At 42.3% G+C, this 18,657-nt stretch overlaps 2 protein-coding genes across 8 annotated transcripts in view; one reads left to right on the forward strand and one right to left on the reverse strand.

The window, feature by feature from the left end:
* The window catches only part of LOC124303627 (cAMP-specific 3',5'-cyclic phosphodiesterase), a 276,613-nt gene that overhangs the window by 106,115 nt on the left and 151,841 nt on the right, over positions 1 to 18,657 (forward strand). The window contains exon 1 of one of the 5 annotated variants that reach the window (XM_046761082.1): positions 17,646 to 18,401. The exons of the other annotated variants lie outside the window; for them this stretch is intronic. Within the exon in view, the coding sequence (XP_046617038.1) occupies positions 18,313 to 18,401 (89 nt within the window). The 5' untranslated portion in view covers positions 17,646 to 18,312. Of the gene's footprint in view, positions 1 to 17,645; positions 18,402 to 18,657 lie in introns of those variants that run through there. 5 annotated transcript variants of the gene reach the window in all.
* Positions 1 to 18,657, reverse strand: part of LOC124303631 (elastin-like) — a 98,913-nt gene that overhangs the window by 54,153 nt on the left and 26,103 nt on the right. Inside the window, exon 1 of one of the 3 annotated variants that reach the window (XR_006907947.1) lies at positions 15,953 to 16,213. The exons of 1 other annotated variant lie outside the window; for it this stretch is intronic. The gene's annotated coding sequence lies outside the window, so the exon portion shown is untranslated. Of the gene's footprint in view, positions 1 to 15,952; positions 16,214 to 18,657 lie in introns of those variants that run through there. One more of the 3 variants, XM_046761089.1, reaches the window with a different exon arrangement.

An 18,657-nucleotide genomic window follows, 5' to 3' on the forward strand; every position in this document is an offset into this window, starting at 1 on the left:
AGTCAACGTGCCGGTTCAATCTCTGCAGATCCTAGTTGGCAGATCTGAACACGGAAGTTCATTTGCCAAGAGGAAATTGGTTTCACCTGGTACAGCAGGAAAACACCCTCGACCTTATTGGATAATTACTGTCGTCCAGTGCGCGTAAACTCCGAGAGATATCCGAGAACCGATTCTGGAGTTCCGGAAGTCCCAAATTTGTTACTGTAATTCTTTGATTCGATAACTCGTGCCGCCTGAAAGCCAAGGAAAAGAGACAAAAAGTGTCTACTCTCGTTAGGTAACACTTGAACTCATGATTGATTATAAGAGGTGTCTTTTCAAAATTTGCCGAGTCGGTAAACTCAGTTCGACGGTGGTGATAGTTCATCGAGGGAGAGCAGAGCGTACACGTATATCAGGCTTACACACAAGCGTATCGTGTGAAAGTTGATCGCTCGAAGTTAATGGAAGTACGAGTAATCGATGTATTCAAAATAGCTTTTTGGCACGAGAATTAGCTTTCCCGATATTCATAAGATCCCGTGAAAGTTTCCGCACATGTTTATCAACATATCTCGTTCCACACTGCGATCCAGCTATTTGCATCTCCAAAATGGCGACAAAAGTACTTCACTGATATTTGAGACACAAACCGGTTTCAATTTATTCAGTAAACTCGTTGTAGACTGTGCAACGAAACCGAAACTAGCGTCACCGCCGATCGTTGAAACGTTTCAGACTTCACCCTCTTTCGTTTAGATCATCCTACTAACTCGAGCTACCTACTCGACACTTTAATTTCGCGAAATGAAACCAAGGAAATTTAAAACCTACGCATATTGCTCGCTCTTTCTGCAGTCACCCCTCCGATAATTAAAGCGTTCAATGTTTACACGCTCGTTTCTTCAACGGCCACGGTGTTCATTCTTGACTATGACGGACCCAAAGGAAAGCCTGATCTTGATTGATGCCAGCGGCCTCTTTGTCATCCTCCAACCCTATTGTCTGATTTCTGAACAGCATCGCCTTCCTCCGTAATACAAGCTTAATCTCCAAAAATCATCGAACGTCGTTAACACCCGAACAATGCTCTGTTGATAACGACGTTCACGTACGAATGGCGCACGTAAGTTTTCGCGTTTGCCGGTGAAAGGAGTGTCGATTATTGCAAAGAAGCGTTGAAAGAACAAGTACGGAACTTTGGCGTCTGCAGGAAGCGATTTGTCCCTCGAAAACAAATCTGATTTCTTGCGACTAATTACCTTAGTACGCGGTTGGTGTCGGATAGATTTATGACCAGCTGGGATCGATCCTCGCCTAGGCCTCAGCCGTTCACCGACGATAAGAACTTGACCTATAAAACCCGTCCGACTATTAGGGTTCTATTATAACTCTATTCGTATACAATGAGGTCTGTGCCTCGATAAAAGCGAGACCATAATCGCAGATGACATTCTACACGCGTCGTTGCAATTAATATATTCATGGAATTGTGTTTAAGGTCTGCCGTGAGGGAGTCTTTGGCATTTTTCGTATAGCTGCAATCAACGCCACGTTGCTATTCCCCCAATATTATTGCTCACTGTGTAATCAATTATTCAACTCGTCGTTAAATTCGTTCGGGAAATACCGAGGTGCGATTATTTGTCATGTCGGCCGAAAATTCAATTTATCAACATGATTGACCGCGTTTGCGTAACGCGTTGTCCCGAATTTTGACATTCCTAGTGACTGTGTTCGGGCTCGGATCGTTCAGCGTACCGTCCGGACTTCCCCAAGGATTTTGGATTCCCAGTTTTTAACGAGAACGTTAGTCTGACATGCCAGCGGATAAAATAAGGTATAGAATAATCAAGCTCCCTTGAATCTTTCTGGTGACCTCCTACGTACGTATGTACGTTCGTAATTGTGCCTCCAAGCCTCTGCTGCGCGATGTTCTTGCTTCCAGAAATGCTATTCACAAAAATAATACTTTCATCATGTTTCCGTTGAGTCCTGTATTTATTAGGAGGGCTATACACGTACGGGCAACTCCGGATTACATAAAACTCGGCAAATTACCCTGCTTTAGATGTAAATCAAGCCCTGATGGTAGCGTGGATATCCTTAATTTGCGTACCGGGGTCGACGGTGTATTCGGTATTCAGGAAAAAATATCCCGGAAAAATCTCCATTAGACAAGTTGAGAGATTTTTATTTTCTTAGATTATACTTGATGCTATGCAGCCTGTAGTTCTGAGACAAACAGGACTGCATTGCCGTTCCATTCGGTATCCACAAAGGTCCTGTACGTTGAAACTTTTTGTACCACCGTCGATCGATGCGAGATGAAGAGACGCGATCGTTGCGGAATTATTTGACGATCAAACGTCACTGAATCGGTTGAACACGATCTGTGAGTACAAACACTATCCTCTCGCATAAAATGGTATCCTACTTGCGATGCTTTGGTATGTGCCAGCCATCAAAATCGGTGAAACTTGCATGTCAACTCTGCCAACACCGGCTGGAAGTGGACCTTCGGAATATAAACGTAACAGAATTTAATCCTTTGAGTCGGTACAAGATAGACTCACAATAAGCACAAACACAGGCGTGGGTACATTCCGATGTGTTTAATTTACGGTCCAATGAATCCAACAATCAGTAACTTGTTAAATTTGCATTGGTCTCCGACGCTATTTGCTTTACTCGTATTTCGTTTGAATAAAATTGCAGAAGATCAGAGAATCACTTTCGAGCAATTCAATCAATGAGAATCCTGAACTGCCAACTCGCGTTGTTACATCTCAATAAATTATATCTATGTAAACGCGCCGGCGCCTCGTCACTGGCTAACACTTGAATAACGTTAACATGTGAAATGATTGGCCAGATTCATTCAATCCTCGTCATATCTCAACTCGAACACTCGCTCTCTACATATCCATGAACGACGATGCCTCGATTCTGAGCGGAAAACGTTCCGCTTCGAAGCAGCTTCGACGTCTTCATCTGCGGGCTTTCGATATTCCGCGAGCGGATCAACGCTAGGAATATGCTGCGGGATCGGAACGACCGGCGAGCAATATCGCGCCGGGATATGACAGAGTTGGTCCGGGGCGATCCCAGACAGGACGAGAGTCGGCTCGTAGGTTTCTCGATGGATACTTTTTCGGTTGACGACCGGCAGCCTCGACCTAGACCCCGCGTTCGCGGGTAAATCCAAGGCATAAAGGAGACCCGGATGAATGCAAGGCCGGGCTAGTAGTTGCGCACGGCACGTGGTGGAAGTAGTCCGGGAGGGTTGGTATATCGACCGCCCCTAAAACTCACCCCCGGGCCAGACTGGGTCTCGCATCCTGCCGCGACCATCCCACTTATCCGAGACCAACTTTTCCTCCCTTCTTTCTTCCTTTATATACCTTTCATATGAATAAACCGTTAATTTTCATCAAATAGTGACCACAATCCTGTCGCTGCAATCCGAACGGAAACACGAAACGACGGTTGGATCGCTTCACCCATTTCATCCCTTTTTTATGTCCTTTCCACCCTACACCCACACCAATGGCTCTGAATATTGGTCAGCTTGCCATTTAGTCGGACTTCGGAGACAGCTGTGCTCCTTTACCCAGAAATATACCCTTCCTTGTGTTTTTTTTTATTGTATCGTATCGTGGTCGTCACTACTACTCGTACCGGCAACACCAGATGCCCGTTTGGGTTGATCGGTCCAAATACTTTGCATGAGTTTTTGCTTATCACTATTTTAATATTCCATACTTATGACATACGTTATACGCACTTTTCAACGTCCAGCCATGAATTTCCTGAGCCACATTTTCCCACATCCACACGTTTCAATGTGTGAAAAACGATCGGTTTCATCAAAGTGCAAGTTCTTTCTACGTGGTGTAACCCATAATAGAACGTCAAACTGTCATTCGCAATGACTACCTATTTATAATGATACCTCTCGCTGTTTGACGAATGTGTACAGCTTGATTCAGGGGTTACATATACCTGGGTAGGTAGAAAAAATCGATTGTTTAAAAAGGTGCTTGGTCAAAAATACTATCATTGGAATTTCCACCGTGAAAATGTCATAAAGAAATTAGCAGTAATGACCAAGTTATAGCGTTTCGTAACCGGCCGGGTAAACAGCGACAAGGACATCAAAAGAAAGGAGAATCAGGTTGACAACAGCAAAGAAAAAATCTAATGGAAGCATCGACGTCTGAGGAAGATCCATCATATGGCCCAGGAATCGACGACTTCATAAGTTTGAAATAAACCAGTTATTTTATTGTCAGTGTAAACTGTACTCAAAACTTTAAACGTGATTTTCTCAAAACGGGTTTTTCAAAATTGGTAACAAGAGTATTTCTGTGATTACGGAACGATTGGAATCTAGCTTTGCACAGTTACATATCACGCAATAATCTAGTACTTTTCGAGCCGTTTTTTCGATACCTGGCATAATTTTTATTTTTTCATCATGTAAATACTGAACAATTTTGAGGTAAAAAATCGCTCGTTTTATTCCAGAGACTGCCATGATCCGAGATAATGGAATTTTTAAATTCTGGCCGGATAAATACTAGATAGATATCTACCTACTTTAAAACAAAATTATTATTTTTGCAGATAAAAAATGGCGGAGGCACGTCTGGTACCGCAAACGCTGCCAACAATAACACGTCCCAGGAAAACGACTGCAACTTTTTTACCGTTTGAATTTTTTCAAGCAAATTTTCAGACAATTTAGATAAAATGTCAGACTTTAAAAGATATATAACGGTTGTTTAATGAAATTCAGTTTTACACACGAAAACAATTCTTAAACATAACCCTAACTTTAGTCGTCCCAGGTATATGAAAACCCTTAAAGAAACTGCGATCGTAAATTACTTTGGTGATTTGTCAACACAAACAATGCACTTAGAGTGCGTTCCAATATTAGCTCCCGGTGCTGTCAACAATCTTTTATCTCTTTTGCGCAGCCGGGTTCGTGAGTAGCTCCGTCTCTGTCCTAGGGAGTTTTTATCGTTGTCAGCTAATTTCGGAACGGACCCTTAGCAAGCGAACTCGTTTTCTGCACTCTATTCCCAGTCCATTTTTCAAGACTAGCTGTAATTCATCAAATACAAGCAAATGAAAAAACGACTTCAAAGAACATCCTACTCGATGGACACTGGGGAAAAATATCTGATGCATCCTGCTGTTTATCTATGTGACTTCGTGCCACTGCATAAACAGCGAGATAACACGGACGCAATTCGTCGTTCAGTGGTAGCTTGTAATCAGTACACATGTGCCAATTGGAAATCAGCGAGTGACGTCAATCGAGGCTGAATTTAATGGAGCACATTTAGGGGTGTGTCGAAACCGTATCACGCATGTCGATCAGACGCGAAGTGAAATCTATTGGCATTTGTAGAATCTGGACGTGTTTGATATTTGTATAATAGATGCACTTACTTCAGAATTGGATCGATTGCACCCACATATATATATATACAGGGCCCCAAGAATAACATGATCGAGCAAAAAGGTTCCGTCCTTGTTGAGCTTAACCCGGAAATACTTTTCCATCGAGGTGTTTGTAATGGCATAGCCGCGGAACAGTCTAGCTTCTCCACCTAGCTATCTACTTACCGTGTTGGCAAATTTTAAGGCGTGTATCTCAGCTAGAGAGCAAATTATCCCACCTTGAAGCCAAAAGTTCATAAAAGTACTTAACCCGCTGGCGATAAAAACTTCTTGATGGAAGTAACGCTTCAGAAATTTCTATCACTTTATCTTCACCCTTTTGTTTCACTTTCTTCATCCTTCTCCATCTTCCCAGTGTCTATATCAAAAGTTCTACAAAGATGTATTCCGATTTCTGATGGATGAAATCCTCCATCCGCTCGCGATTCGGGTAACGATTCGGTGCGACGTGGTATGGCTTTGGTGCGACTTAAAAAAGTATTCAAGTTCCGCACCAGTTAACCCTCATTGAATTTCCCACTCGGTAGCGAGGCGAGCTATTGATATGAAAAGCACGTTAAAGATTTTCGGGAAAATCTCAGCAATATTGCGGATCGTGTGCCTGCGAGTTAAACTGGCCGAAACGAAAAGAACTCGAGTAAATTCACGAGTTTCTCTTTCGGGAAGACCTTTTTCTTTTCAAAGTACGTCCTGCTATCAGACGGCGCCATCATTTTTACCTCGCCGATACCCGAACATCCTATAACCATCCATCTCGATCTCTGAGTACTGGTGCATGTATAAAAAGTACGGAATTGGAACTTGGGTGGAAATTCGAAAGACGTTAGGCATTATGGAAAACTTTGTTCTTATAGGAACTCGATTCACCTCATTTGACATTCCTAGCTTTAATAACTGCTGTTGCTAACTCGAATCATTCCATTACTGTTGTTTACTCGAAATTCGTCGAAACTTTGTACACCGGGAAAAGAATCGAAAATTTTTTACGATGTTGAGCAAACTTCGGCAAAGTATCGTCTGCAGGATACTTTTTCATCCGTTTGTCTCCTCTTACGTTAAAGTAAAATATCCACGACTGGATTTACTGGCGTACAATTTCCGCGACACTCTGGGGAACGGGTATTTGGATGACCTTAAGCATACCCTGGTCGTGTCGCAGAGAATGCCTTAGCGCTGGAAAACGTTGCGGGCACTGTGAACGTATACAGCTGCCTTGTCGTATCCACCCAGAAATTTGGGGATAAATTGGATTCGGAGAATACCGAAGAACCTCGAAGAAATGATGTACAAACAAATGTGAAGGGACGAAAATATATGTGCGCAAGTAAACACGACTGTCCCGAAGAGTTCCTGCTCAAGGCGTGAAAATTGTTTCATGCGTACTTTCAAAGTTTTAGCAGGCGGCTTTAAAAATGCAAACTTTTCAAATAATATAATATCCAGGATATATACCTGCGGTGCTAGTAAGAATTTCGGCTCTGGGTTTTGGTACCTACTTGGAGAGCAGGTCGGAATTTTTTATTCTCCGCGCACTATATCGGTCATTTGATTATTGTTCGGTTACGCAAGCGGGCTCCGATAGCGTGCGAAACTTTGCGTGGCGAAATGCAATTCCAACGTTCGGGGTGTGTCAGTATCAGAAGAACCAGGTTACGACTTTAACGCAATTTGTACAGCTTCCACTATACAATCGCTAATTTACTTCCGGTTATTCTTGACTCGACTTCATTCACCCCCTTTCCAAGCTTCTGCCGTTAAGATAGAATGTTTTCTAGAGCAAGGCTGCTCGGAGACTTTGATCTTCTATTCAGGAGTGTCAAATAAGTCTACCCTACATGCATACCTAGCTCAGGAACAAAATTTTTCCCTCTGAATACCGTTGGGTGACGGTTTTATTTCAATGTTACCAAGAGCGTTTCCTCCGCCTTGACCCCGTAACCCTGAAATATGAGTCGATATTAAAGCAGGCGATCTTGTTCCCCGAAGGTAAGCTCTTAAAATTGCTCATAAACTATTTAGTTTCTCGGCAGTCAGATGCGAGATAAGGCAACACGAATCCCCGGTCGATTCCTTCCTCAGAATCACCCTTCCGATTCTCTGTTTCACGCAACTTCCCCGAAGCAATTCGACCTCGGGTCTGTATTGCAATAATCCAGAGTATACGTATAAGCCGAAGGTCGGTTAAGGTCAAGCAACGTTTCATGTCTAGGTAGGCACGCACAAACTCCTCCGCAATCTTCATCTCATCGGTCAAAGTTCATTAAACGCTATCATAAAGTCGCGACTCTCGTCTCTCCGTTTCTCTTCTCCTTATTACGGAAATATACTCCGGTGACTAATGAACATCAAATCACTTTGAGATCACTTGAGGTGTAAGTCACGGAGACGCAGAGCAGCCTCTTCCAAGCACTTGAAATTCCGCGGCTTGACATACAGTCAAATCTTCGCGTAATTCCACCCTGCAGTGGTGGATTCAGGGGCTGCTTTACGACTCGCGGGATGGTGACGGCTACAAAGATGTGCCGCGGATGGTGGAAATCAGTCCAATTCCTTTATGTATCTCAGCATGTGCGCCTCGCCGCCTGCTGCCTGGTGTAACCCAATAATTCGGAGGAAATATTTTGCGGCTATAGATCCAAACGGATTTTCGGCGCGAGTTACGCTTGCCGCAGATTTATATTACACGTTTGAGTCCACCACGAGTACATTGCTTCTTCATACCGTCTGCGCCATAGTTCCGATTCGAAGCTTTTGGACTCTATCCAAGAGTGTCTAATATAACCGTTCAACCACAAATGTTTGAATTTCACCTTGAGCGTAGCTAGGTACGGTCCATATTGTTTGCGGCGTGCGTGGGAAATGGTATTTCCACATCGAAAACGGTACGTCGTTCGTATTAGTTTCCTTGATAAGATCTGCCTTGAACTTGAAACGAGTCAGCTGCATCAGGACTGAGGCAAATACGGAAGCCTTGGTGTTGGCTTGAGGGTTTTGAAGGTTAATATGGGAGAACTCCATGTCAAACACTAAGGTAGTCACCAATTAGGTACCGTTTGCAAGATAATCAACTCGCAATTCAACCCTGAATTATTTAATTATGCAATTTCATCAATGATATTCCCTTAGATTTAACTCAAATAGTTAAAGCAATTACTCAATAATCAACTGCTGATACCAGCTTTCGCGAAAATGCAGAATGATAAACTTGTATGCGCTTACTAAGAGAATCTTTCGTCCTTTTTAGAAATTCGTAAACATTCGTCTTGCTTTTTGATTGGAAGAAATCCAACATTCGTCTTAGTGCCGTCTTGCGGTGGATAATTTATGTGAATTCATTTTCAATAGGCGAGACATGAAATAAAAGAAAATCAATAAACATAGTTGAAATGAAGTCGCCGGCAAATCAGAAATAGAAAACAAATTACCAACGTCGAGAAGCGTCGTTAAGCTCGATATCAATCTTCAAATTGACAATTTGCATGTGCCCTCGCGGTCACGGTGTTGGACGACGATTCGTCACGTCACAAACGACACGGGGATTAACTCCGGAGAACGAGCAGTAAAATAACTCTAATTTTGAGGAGCTCATACGACCCTCGTATACATGATGCCTACATGTATGTCCCAGTTTTGTTGCTCACGTGCCAAGCAGTATACGAGACGTGAGCAATTACAGGACCTTCCCAAAGCCCAAGATATCCCAGGGGCTTAGTTTCACGTGGTACACACCCCTATCTGAATTGCTGAAACCAGCAGCCTGGGAACTGGGACAACTAGTATGGAGCTTCTGTAGTTTCACGTACCGTTTCACATGTCTCAGACCAGGAGTTAGTACGTACAGTTTATCTCAGGACCAACGCACGTCTTGGCGTTTCATCACGAGATGAATTTCCACTGCTTCGAAACAACTGCGAAATGCATATAGGTATAGAAGTTTCGGTCGAGGTTCATTTGCCCCTGATTGTTAGTTAGGAAAACGTGATTAGAAACGAACCCTGATTAAACTATGATTCGCGTGATTTTGGCATGTAACGAACTACTCGTGTAAGCACGGAAATTCGCACAACATGCGGTACGCTTATAGTCATCGGTACGTGTTTATTGGCTTTCAAACCATCGCCGGAGAAGAAAGCGGGGCTGCATGTGACAAAACCAATCGTTGATTTACCATTGGCTTCCGTCTGCGCGACATGAAGTTTATTGCCTTGGCTACTGTAATGCTCGACATCCGTTTTGCACGGCAGTCAGACGGGATATTCAAAGCAGTCGAAACTTCATGCAAATATCATCTAAACGTGTTTTATCTTCTTCTAATATCAGCTATGGCAATTCCGAACATTAGTTAGTCGATGATTTAACGGCAAGTTGCAGGTGTAGGTCTCTATCTCATATCGGTTGGTAGAAATGTCCAGAAGAAATTTGGTGTCAAGATAATCGTTACATAGAATAGGCTGCGAAATAATTTTGGCTTTTTTTTTATTTTCAAACTCCGCTTCAAACGCACGTCTGTGCAGAAAAAAAATAAACCGCGGAACCGAAGTGGCGGGAATTGTGAAAGTTCCGGTCCCTAGGAAATTAACCTTGAGTTCAAATCGTTGAATAAACTGTGGCTACTTATCCTCGAGCAATTTGCATAGAACCTACCTGACCCACCCACCTGCGAGTGCATTTTCGCGTAGAGCGCAAGTGTGTTTATCGAAGCGCGAATCTGTCCCGGAATACATTGGAATACTGTACGTCTCGCCCGTCGAATCCGCGTAGCAAATTCCGCTTTCCTCTTCTACGGTGTTCACTCTGTACCGAGGAATTCTAAACACTGTAAGGTTTGACCGAAACCACCAGAAAACGTTGAAAAGAAAATGAATCAATTGAAATGAAATTAAAGTTTAAAGTTAGGCTGAGCTTATTGTTCACCTATGGAAGGACAACTTTTCGAAGCGAGGCATGCCAGGGTGAGATAATTTCTAAAATAGGTACTTTGCGAAAGTTACGAACTAAGCTCCTTATAACTTATTCCCATGCGAACCTTATTCTGATCTTCGTGCGAACGTGGTCTGCAATAATCGAATCGGTTATGGTGGTGGAATGACTGGTTCGAATTTTTACATATTTCACGCTTTCAAGGTATTCCGACAACGGTTCGTCGTTAGCAACAGAACTAAGGTATGAGACTTCAGTTGAAGTTTGACGAGATACTAGGGGGACGTTTTCGCGCGATGTCTGCAAATCGCGAATTGACCGTGTGGGTCTGGCGTAAGTTATTATCAGTGCACATGCAGGTCTGTCAGAAAAAGCCGCGGATATACACGGGCGAAAAAAGAACATTGAGCTTTGTGCAATTTTCCGAACAATTTAAAGTTGAGCAACGTACAGCGTTTTACGATTATACACCTACTCGTGCTAATAATTTGACCAATTGTCCATGACGCGAAACGCGAATGGAATATTAGTTATGAAGGTACTTATTTTCGTCGACGAATTATACTTATTCGCGAACCGATGGTGAATAAAAATTGGCACATTATAATTATATTCGATGCTCTGTCGCCAATTGACTGTCTGCGATTGTTTATTTCAAATTCGGCGAATCGTCGGCTGAGAAAACTTACGCAATTACATTACCGTTTCCGCCAAATCACTCGCGTCCGTTCCAATTTAGAAAATTAAATTCTCTGCCACGCGTTACCGACGTGAATCGAAACTGCCCGGTACTTCGCACTCTACGTTAGTAACGACGAGCTGTAATTCGAATCCACTTCAATCACCGTATCACGGTTCGTAAAGGGGTTAAAAAAATCTGCTTCGCAGAGTGCCCACGGCGGATTGCGAAATGGCACGAATCAGTCTTTTGGCATTTCCAAAATCTCGACATAATCTTCTTACGGTAACCCCACTCTCGTAACCCCGAGTCACGCAGAAGTGCTTCCAAAAATCCCAACTCACCGGCTTTCAGGCTTATTTCGCCCCGCGAGTATAAATTTTTAGGCAGCCCTCGACGATGATATATATATACTCGTACGTGCCACTCATCTAATAAATTTCTTCTCCTTGCGTATCAATCACAATGAAATCTGAGTGGAATGGAAATCCAGATGCTACAGTTGATATTGCGGGTGAAATTGCAAAGCAACGATTGACTTTTTAGTGGGTATGAGAATACCGCTTCCGCCTCTAACCAATCAAAAGCAATTTGCAATTTATCGGAAGTGCAATGGTGGGGTTTAAATCAGATGCTAATCAGTTACATCAGTAACCTAGTATCGTAAATTTCCAAATTAATTCTCTGTAGCGATTGTTTCAACGTTCCCTGAGATGAGCTGGTTCTTTGTTCTTCATCTTTTTTTTTTATCACACCTCTAACTGACTGTCGGTAAATTCTGTTCCATCTGCCCAGACACATGCATTTTCTTTATGTACAAAATCCAAATCCTAATATATAGTAGCAAACTTTGGTGCACATTTAAATGGTTTAATTAGTGAATGGTCAAAGCAGGGTCTTTAATAAAAATTGGGAATAAAGTAATAATAATGACAACATGATGAGATAATGGAAATTTTCTGTCACGCTTTGTTCGTATTTACCAATTCTCGCCTGCTGCCGCACGACGCTTCCTGGCGTACCATTCGAGCACCGAGGTTCGCAGCTCTGCTAATACCGACATTCGTTGCCTTACTTTGAGAGTTGAAGAAGGTACGAGTTACCGTTCGAAGGATCCGAGTTACCGACTTATCAACGTATACGCAGTCTCTAATTCAAGGTTGGAAAGCTCCAAAATAGATGTCATTTTTGAATGTATGTTGAAATTGATTTGCAACAATCATTAATCTCTAAAAGTATCGTACTTTCAACATTAGCGTTGCTGTAAAATTGTTAGTATTTTTTAGAGACACGGGGCAATTAATTTAAATCTAAACTACTTCTGATGCTGTGTTTTATAGTCATTATGCGGAGAAACAGTGTTTCGGACACTGTTGAATTTCTTTTTCAAATCTAAAATTATCCGACATCGATCAGTCATGTCATGTCGTTCATTTACGTATCTAAGACACACGGAGTAAACAAACATTCAGTAAAATATTTATTTTAACAAATACTTAATTTGACTTATTTATTTATTTATTTTTCTTCTCGAGTTTCCATTCGGTGAAAATTTCCTATACACATTTTATACGGTAGAAGCTCAATAAAGAAAGCAATTAACAAAGCCGAAGGAGAAGTTGGACCTGAATAAAGATTGTATTCTCACTTTGCTCACGCTGTTCACTCGTGCTCTGCTATAGCGTGGCCGACGTAACTATAAAAATTGAAGGGATGGCTGAACCAACGAACTAAAACGATTCGAGCCTTATTTTTATCGCCGTTTCAAACTACCTGCCTCAGCCTTTTCTACATCTCGTATACCAGTGTTGCTATTTTAGATAAACAGTCCGAGGCTAAAAAATAATTGTTTTACACCTACAACTCTTCCAAAGAGACATTCGAACGTCTCTGAAGAAAAATTTCTTTCTCCGATGACGCGCGTATACTCCAGATCTCATTTCCCCCGATTTTATTCAAGATCTCGAGTAATTCCATCTTATACGCAATGACTTCGCCGGACGTATTCAAGCGACAAATCATAACGCAGGTCCCAATTACCTTGAATGTTGAATGCATACGATGCGTTTGCCAAGATAGCAATAAATGTAGGTATCATCAATTTATTTTCTCAAAATACTTGCCTTCTACATCCTGGCAATTAACCTACCCCGTTAGCTCGCTTTATAACGACACGTGGACCTTGCGGTACCTACATACAAATTTTTTCGAGTTTCTAATAAACCGCGTGAAGTTTTCTTTGTTACTTTTGCGGTGGTTTTCGCAGCGTACGTATTCAAGTGTCCGAAACGACTAGAATTCAGATAATAATCCAGGATGTCGATTAGTTATGCGATCTGAGAGCAACACCTTCGGCATTGGCAAAAGTCTGAATATATTACCAGGTATAATAAAGTCGCAACTTGCTACATACGCGCGACAACCTGATACCACCTACCTACCTAGATTCAGAACCGGTGCTAAATATATCGTCATTCCTATAATACGTTACGTACCTACAGATAGCAGCTGTTAACGTATATTTCTATCTCTCCGTAGCGATGTGAGAATAAATTTACCTGCCTACCTCGAAAATTATATTCGCGAGCGATGTGAACTGAACTTTTTAAAGTTCACTCGGCGATGCGTTCGTGCCCTATTTCACCTATTCAGCCCTGAACTCAATAGACGTTGCGAACAGTCGAAATTTGACACGATTTACAGAGTTTTCTTATGTAATGAAATGGATGTGCTTAATAATAACGTGAATTGCCGTTTTTTCATCGCATTAATTTCTCTCCTGATAAATGTGTATCATCGATTTAGCCTCAAGCCTGCCAATTCGAAGAGTTGTAAAGATCAAACTAAACAGGTCAAACATCTCAATAGAATGTTCTAGATTTATTTGTCGATTACTTGTTTCCTCAATTTTAATTCACCGAGCAATGACCCTGGTTTGCAATTCAATGACAATATCTGGCACTCTTTGGCTGGTCCTAAGGTTTTGTACGAAGGGATTTGAGTTTATTTAACGTTGAAAAAATTCTTCTGTCCCCTCGCTCAAAAGCTGAGCAATGATGTACATTTCGCGCTAACGAACCGAAACGTAGTTAAAATCAGCGTATTTCCTGGCTGCAGGTGGAGCTCCATGGAGTTAATTTTGTCTGGAAAATTGTGCTCGCTGCCAGAAGTCAAAGGACCAGCGGCGATGCGCTATCTTGCCTCGCGCATATCGCCGAACGCAGCTGTATGGCGACGAGAGTATAAAGTTGGGAATGCCATTAGTTGGACCGTGAATTTGAATTCTGGCCAATTTAAATTTCGCATACTAGTAACCAACTCGAAGCCCATTTGCAAAGACATACCTTTTTCATATACGCAATTTGTTAACGCAATCGAAGAATGTCAAAACTGTTTTCCGAACTGCGTGCTTCCATTTGTCTTCCTGTTCGCAGGTCTACCATGCATGATTCCCCCCCTCCCCGAATATTTCTCCGAATTTTGATCTCATTCGAAAAGTGATCTAATATTGCAAGTAGCCTGAATTACGTCTAATCTAATCTTTCTTAATCCCTACGGCTTACTTCCGAGTCGTTGAAGTACGAAATGGCCTCGATTCGTGATCTTCGTAGTTTCGAAAAACGAAGGCCTTGATATGCAGAGAAAACAAAATGAATAAAAATCGCTCCTCGCATTATTGCGAACGTTGAAATTAACGTAGCATAGAAAAGCCTGTCGCTGAATAGGCATGGAGGAATATTCAAGCGTGCTTGAAAAACTCTTGGTAATGACGCGAACGTTCTTCTTCACCGTCGAGTGAAGTGACAAGTTTGTTGGTGCGTGAATATAACTTTTTTTCTTTTAACTTTTTCCAACAAATGTTCATATTTCGAGGAGCAATTTCGGATTTAAAACTTTGGTGCGCTCGGATGCAGCGGAAAGGAGAGATAAATATACGTCAAATGCTGAATCACGCGATTATTACATCACCACGATGGCACTCTCGCCAATTTGAGACACTATTTATCTGTACCGGTTCTAACCGTATGATGGAGAATTTTCGCGATTCGTTGGAGGCTCGACGACATGTACTTGAATAACGGAAACGGCCAGTAATGCATGTATATATATATGGATATATATATCTGGCGACGGGACTCATGAATAATATTTTTCAACCGACGTCTAATTAGCGCTGAAATTTAATTGGTCTCACCTTTTGCTCCAAGTGCCTGCCTTGTTATAAAGCTGGCAATACACTGAACCGAGCCATCGACGACGGTAGCGACGTAAAAGTTGAACGATTATACGATATAAGTAACTGCAGATGACGTATGTGAATTGAAACAATTTGTCCGACCATCGCGCCAAATATAACGATAAAGGGTTATTTTAACAGTACGTGTGTTACAAGCCACCGCTTTACTAGAAATTCACATTTTCTCGCTCAATTCTTTTTCGCGCTGATACAGAACTAATTTACGATTCGTGATTGCCGATGATGTATGGAATATCGTATCGACCCACTTTCCGAGACTTTGTTATCATAGGGTTAAAACATCCTCGGTAACACGCAACAAACCTATTATACGCGTCTGGAAATTTACGATTTCTTCGCAGCATCATACCGATGATCAACTATTTCCAACCGTGCCGCTTGTTTGCGGTATTCGTCTTCGTTTTTAGGCCACAGATATTCGGATAACTTTTGTTGTTCGCATACGAAGTTGAGTCACGTTGAATTCTGCGTAACTTCTTGTCCTTTTGCCAGAATGAAATTCGTCGGTCGCGTTGATACTTCCGCCGCGGAGTCGATAAATTCAGACTTCGCTGAACATATTGTTGAAGTTACTTCGAATGTTCCGATTTAATTATGGGGCTCGGAAATTGATTTGTCAAACCGGTGTGGTCACTTACATTTTATCCCCAAAAGTTGCGTGCCGTTTGAACTCGACCCCCAGCTAGTCCACAATTTTGTCAAACCTTTCTTCTTCTACGCGGTTGCGTAAAAAAGGGAGCCATCGCCGTAAATAAGGCGTGTTCAACATAAGGCTCGGTATAATGCAGGAGAGACTGAGGTAGCGATGGCGTCGAAATTTCTGAAACGTGTCTCGTGTTAGCCGCGTGTTGCCAAAACGAAAATATAAAAAGCTTGTAGGTATACGATAGGTTTATGACAGCGGGGGTTTTCATACTGGCGGCTATGCTACGACTTACGCCGCGCTGCCGTCCCGTGGTGATATGATCAAACCGTAAGGCTGGCAAAAACACCCGCGATACGATAACTAAATGAATATTCTGTCGGGATTCTGTCTTGTCCCGATTGCATTTCGACGGTGTAAACAGAGCTTTAATGACGGAGTAGCTTGCTGTGACCGAAACGGAATATTGTCTTTTCAACAATCCGGTTAGAATGACGGCTGAAATCGTCACCTGCGTCGCGTACGCTGAATAAAATACTACGATTCAACTCTTGGAGTGTGCGCTAATTCAAATCGGACGCATCGTAAGAACTGCCAATCGCATAGTTAAGAAAGAATGAAGAAATCGCGACGAATCGTGAATGAATATATCTCGAAGATTTGCGACGAGTCAATAACAAATTTATTTCTTGTCGCGTAGGCGGGTATTGTCCGCAAGAATGTTTCTCCAAATCAATCGTACAACGAGATGAAGATATTGTATTTTTTATAACACCTAAGACCAAGTTATGTAGCGGAGATGTATAAAAGAAGGTATATAAATTTGTGCCCGAGGAGAGACAGAAATAGTTTATCGAAGTTGTTACGATTCCCTTGGCGAATAAAAAGAGACGGGAAAAAGTTGAAACGCCGACTCAAATCGTTAAGTACGAGTATTACGGGTGACAAGCCAGTTTGACGTTTGCACGTAACTTTGGATGTTGGGGAAAGAAAAAATAAAAGAAGAAACGATACTCTTGGTTTTATTAATATAACTTGTAATATCGTTGTACGTTCGCCAGACTCGGATGATCGGTATCTGTGAATATCAGCTTGGCATAAGCTCGTACCTACTTTCGTCGAAACGAAAGTTCAGAACTTGAAGCACTGCACATAAAACTTACGCGAAGAAAAATTATTTTCACGAATTACCGAACGAGTCCGTTGAGAATTTTTTCGCAACGCTGTAATACGTGAGCGGACGATGCACGACGAAAGAAAACGAAGTGCAAAGATTAAAAGGAAAAACTTGCCGGGGTGGGATTATGATATACCGAATCGCGGCGGCGAACGAAATTCTCTCTCGGATTTAGTACGCGAGGTGGGACGAGCTCTGGGATAGGAGGGAAAATTGAAAGAGCAAAATTAGTTGGAAAAATCGTCGACATGTGATAAATCTCTGGCGTACGCGTACGTCCAGCAACGACGACTGCAGTAAGATTTCCGCGAAGGAAGGAAGGGAGGGAGAAAATGAGAGAATAAAAGTAACCTAGGTATTAGGTACCGAGGTTGGTACGCGAGGAGAGAGCACCAAAAGAAAATCAAATAAACGTCGTAGGAACGAAAATAGCAACGGTGTTGAAAATAATCTGAGAGATTCTATAAATACAATACGACATTCAGTCTTGAGTGGTGCGTCGTGATGCTCAGATGGCTATCTGCTACGAGCCTTCTCTAAACATCGATTAATTCCTTTATTTATGCAATAAACTATCGACCGCCGATGGTTCTTTCACAAGGTAATATCGAAGCAGTATCGCCACGCGATTGTTTGCCAACCAACTTTGGGCGCAAGTTTATTCGTGCGATAGTTTGCGCTTGTTCGCCGCGTGTTCCGCATTCTGTTTAAGCCGCGTCAATTAATTAATCAGCCAAACTAATATACGACCTTGCGAACTGGCAATCAGTGGAGAATTTACCCAACGAATTTCATTACCCGTCGACAAATATCCGGTTACGTTTTTGGTGTGTGAAGTTTTGTACCGAAATGTGAAAATATAAATCGAGTTTATGCATGGAAGTGGGTACGATTCACCCGCCGAGCGATCAGGTGAACAACGAGCGATCACGCTTACTTGTCAATCGATGAGAGCTTGCAAGTTGAAAGTTTCAAGTGAAATTGCCCAATCCCACTGGTGCTGGATTGAAAGATACCACGATACGGATTTACTATCCGGAAATTCGATAGCAGGCATACTCGATCGCGACTGATTTCAACTTTTATGTAAGCTTCGCGTAATCCGTGATATTTCGAGAGTCTGCGGATTAACGCACCGAGCGAACAAAATCAGAGTTCGCTGAGTAAAAAAATTGAAAATGGAGAAACTCAGCATGGCGGAGGTGGCGCGACGTAAGGATAAGAGACGACGAAGGGGATGGACCGTCGTCGTCGGCCACGAAATTCGGTAACGCCACAATTCTCTTTCATAATCTTTCTTCTTCCCTATCTCGCTATCTCCCTTACTTTCCTGCAGCGTCTTTTCCGCGTTATTCGGCTTTTACTGGAAAGGACCGTTCGCTTTTCAGGTCAAGTTTGTTTTCACAGTACGCAAAAGCCAAGACTCGCGTCGACATGAAGGTAACTCCTCACCCTGGGAGGCGTGCTGTATTATGTGTTTCTGTGACGTTATTCATTTGATGTAAAACATACAGAAATATACC

Source organism: Neodiprion virginianus, chromosome 4 (assembly GCF_021901495.1).
Source record: "Neodiprion virginianus isolate iyNeoVirg1 chromosome 4, iyNeoVirg1.1, whole genome shotgun sequence".
NCBI classification, from domain to species: Eukaryota; Metazoa; Arthropoda; class Insecta; order Hymenoptera; family Diprionidae; genus Neodiprion; species Neodiprion virginianus.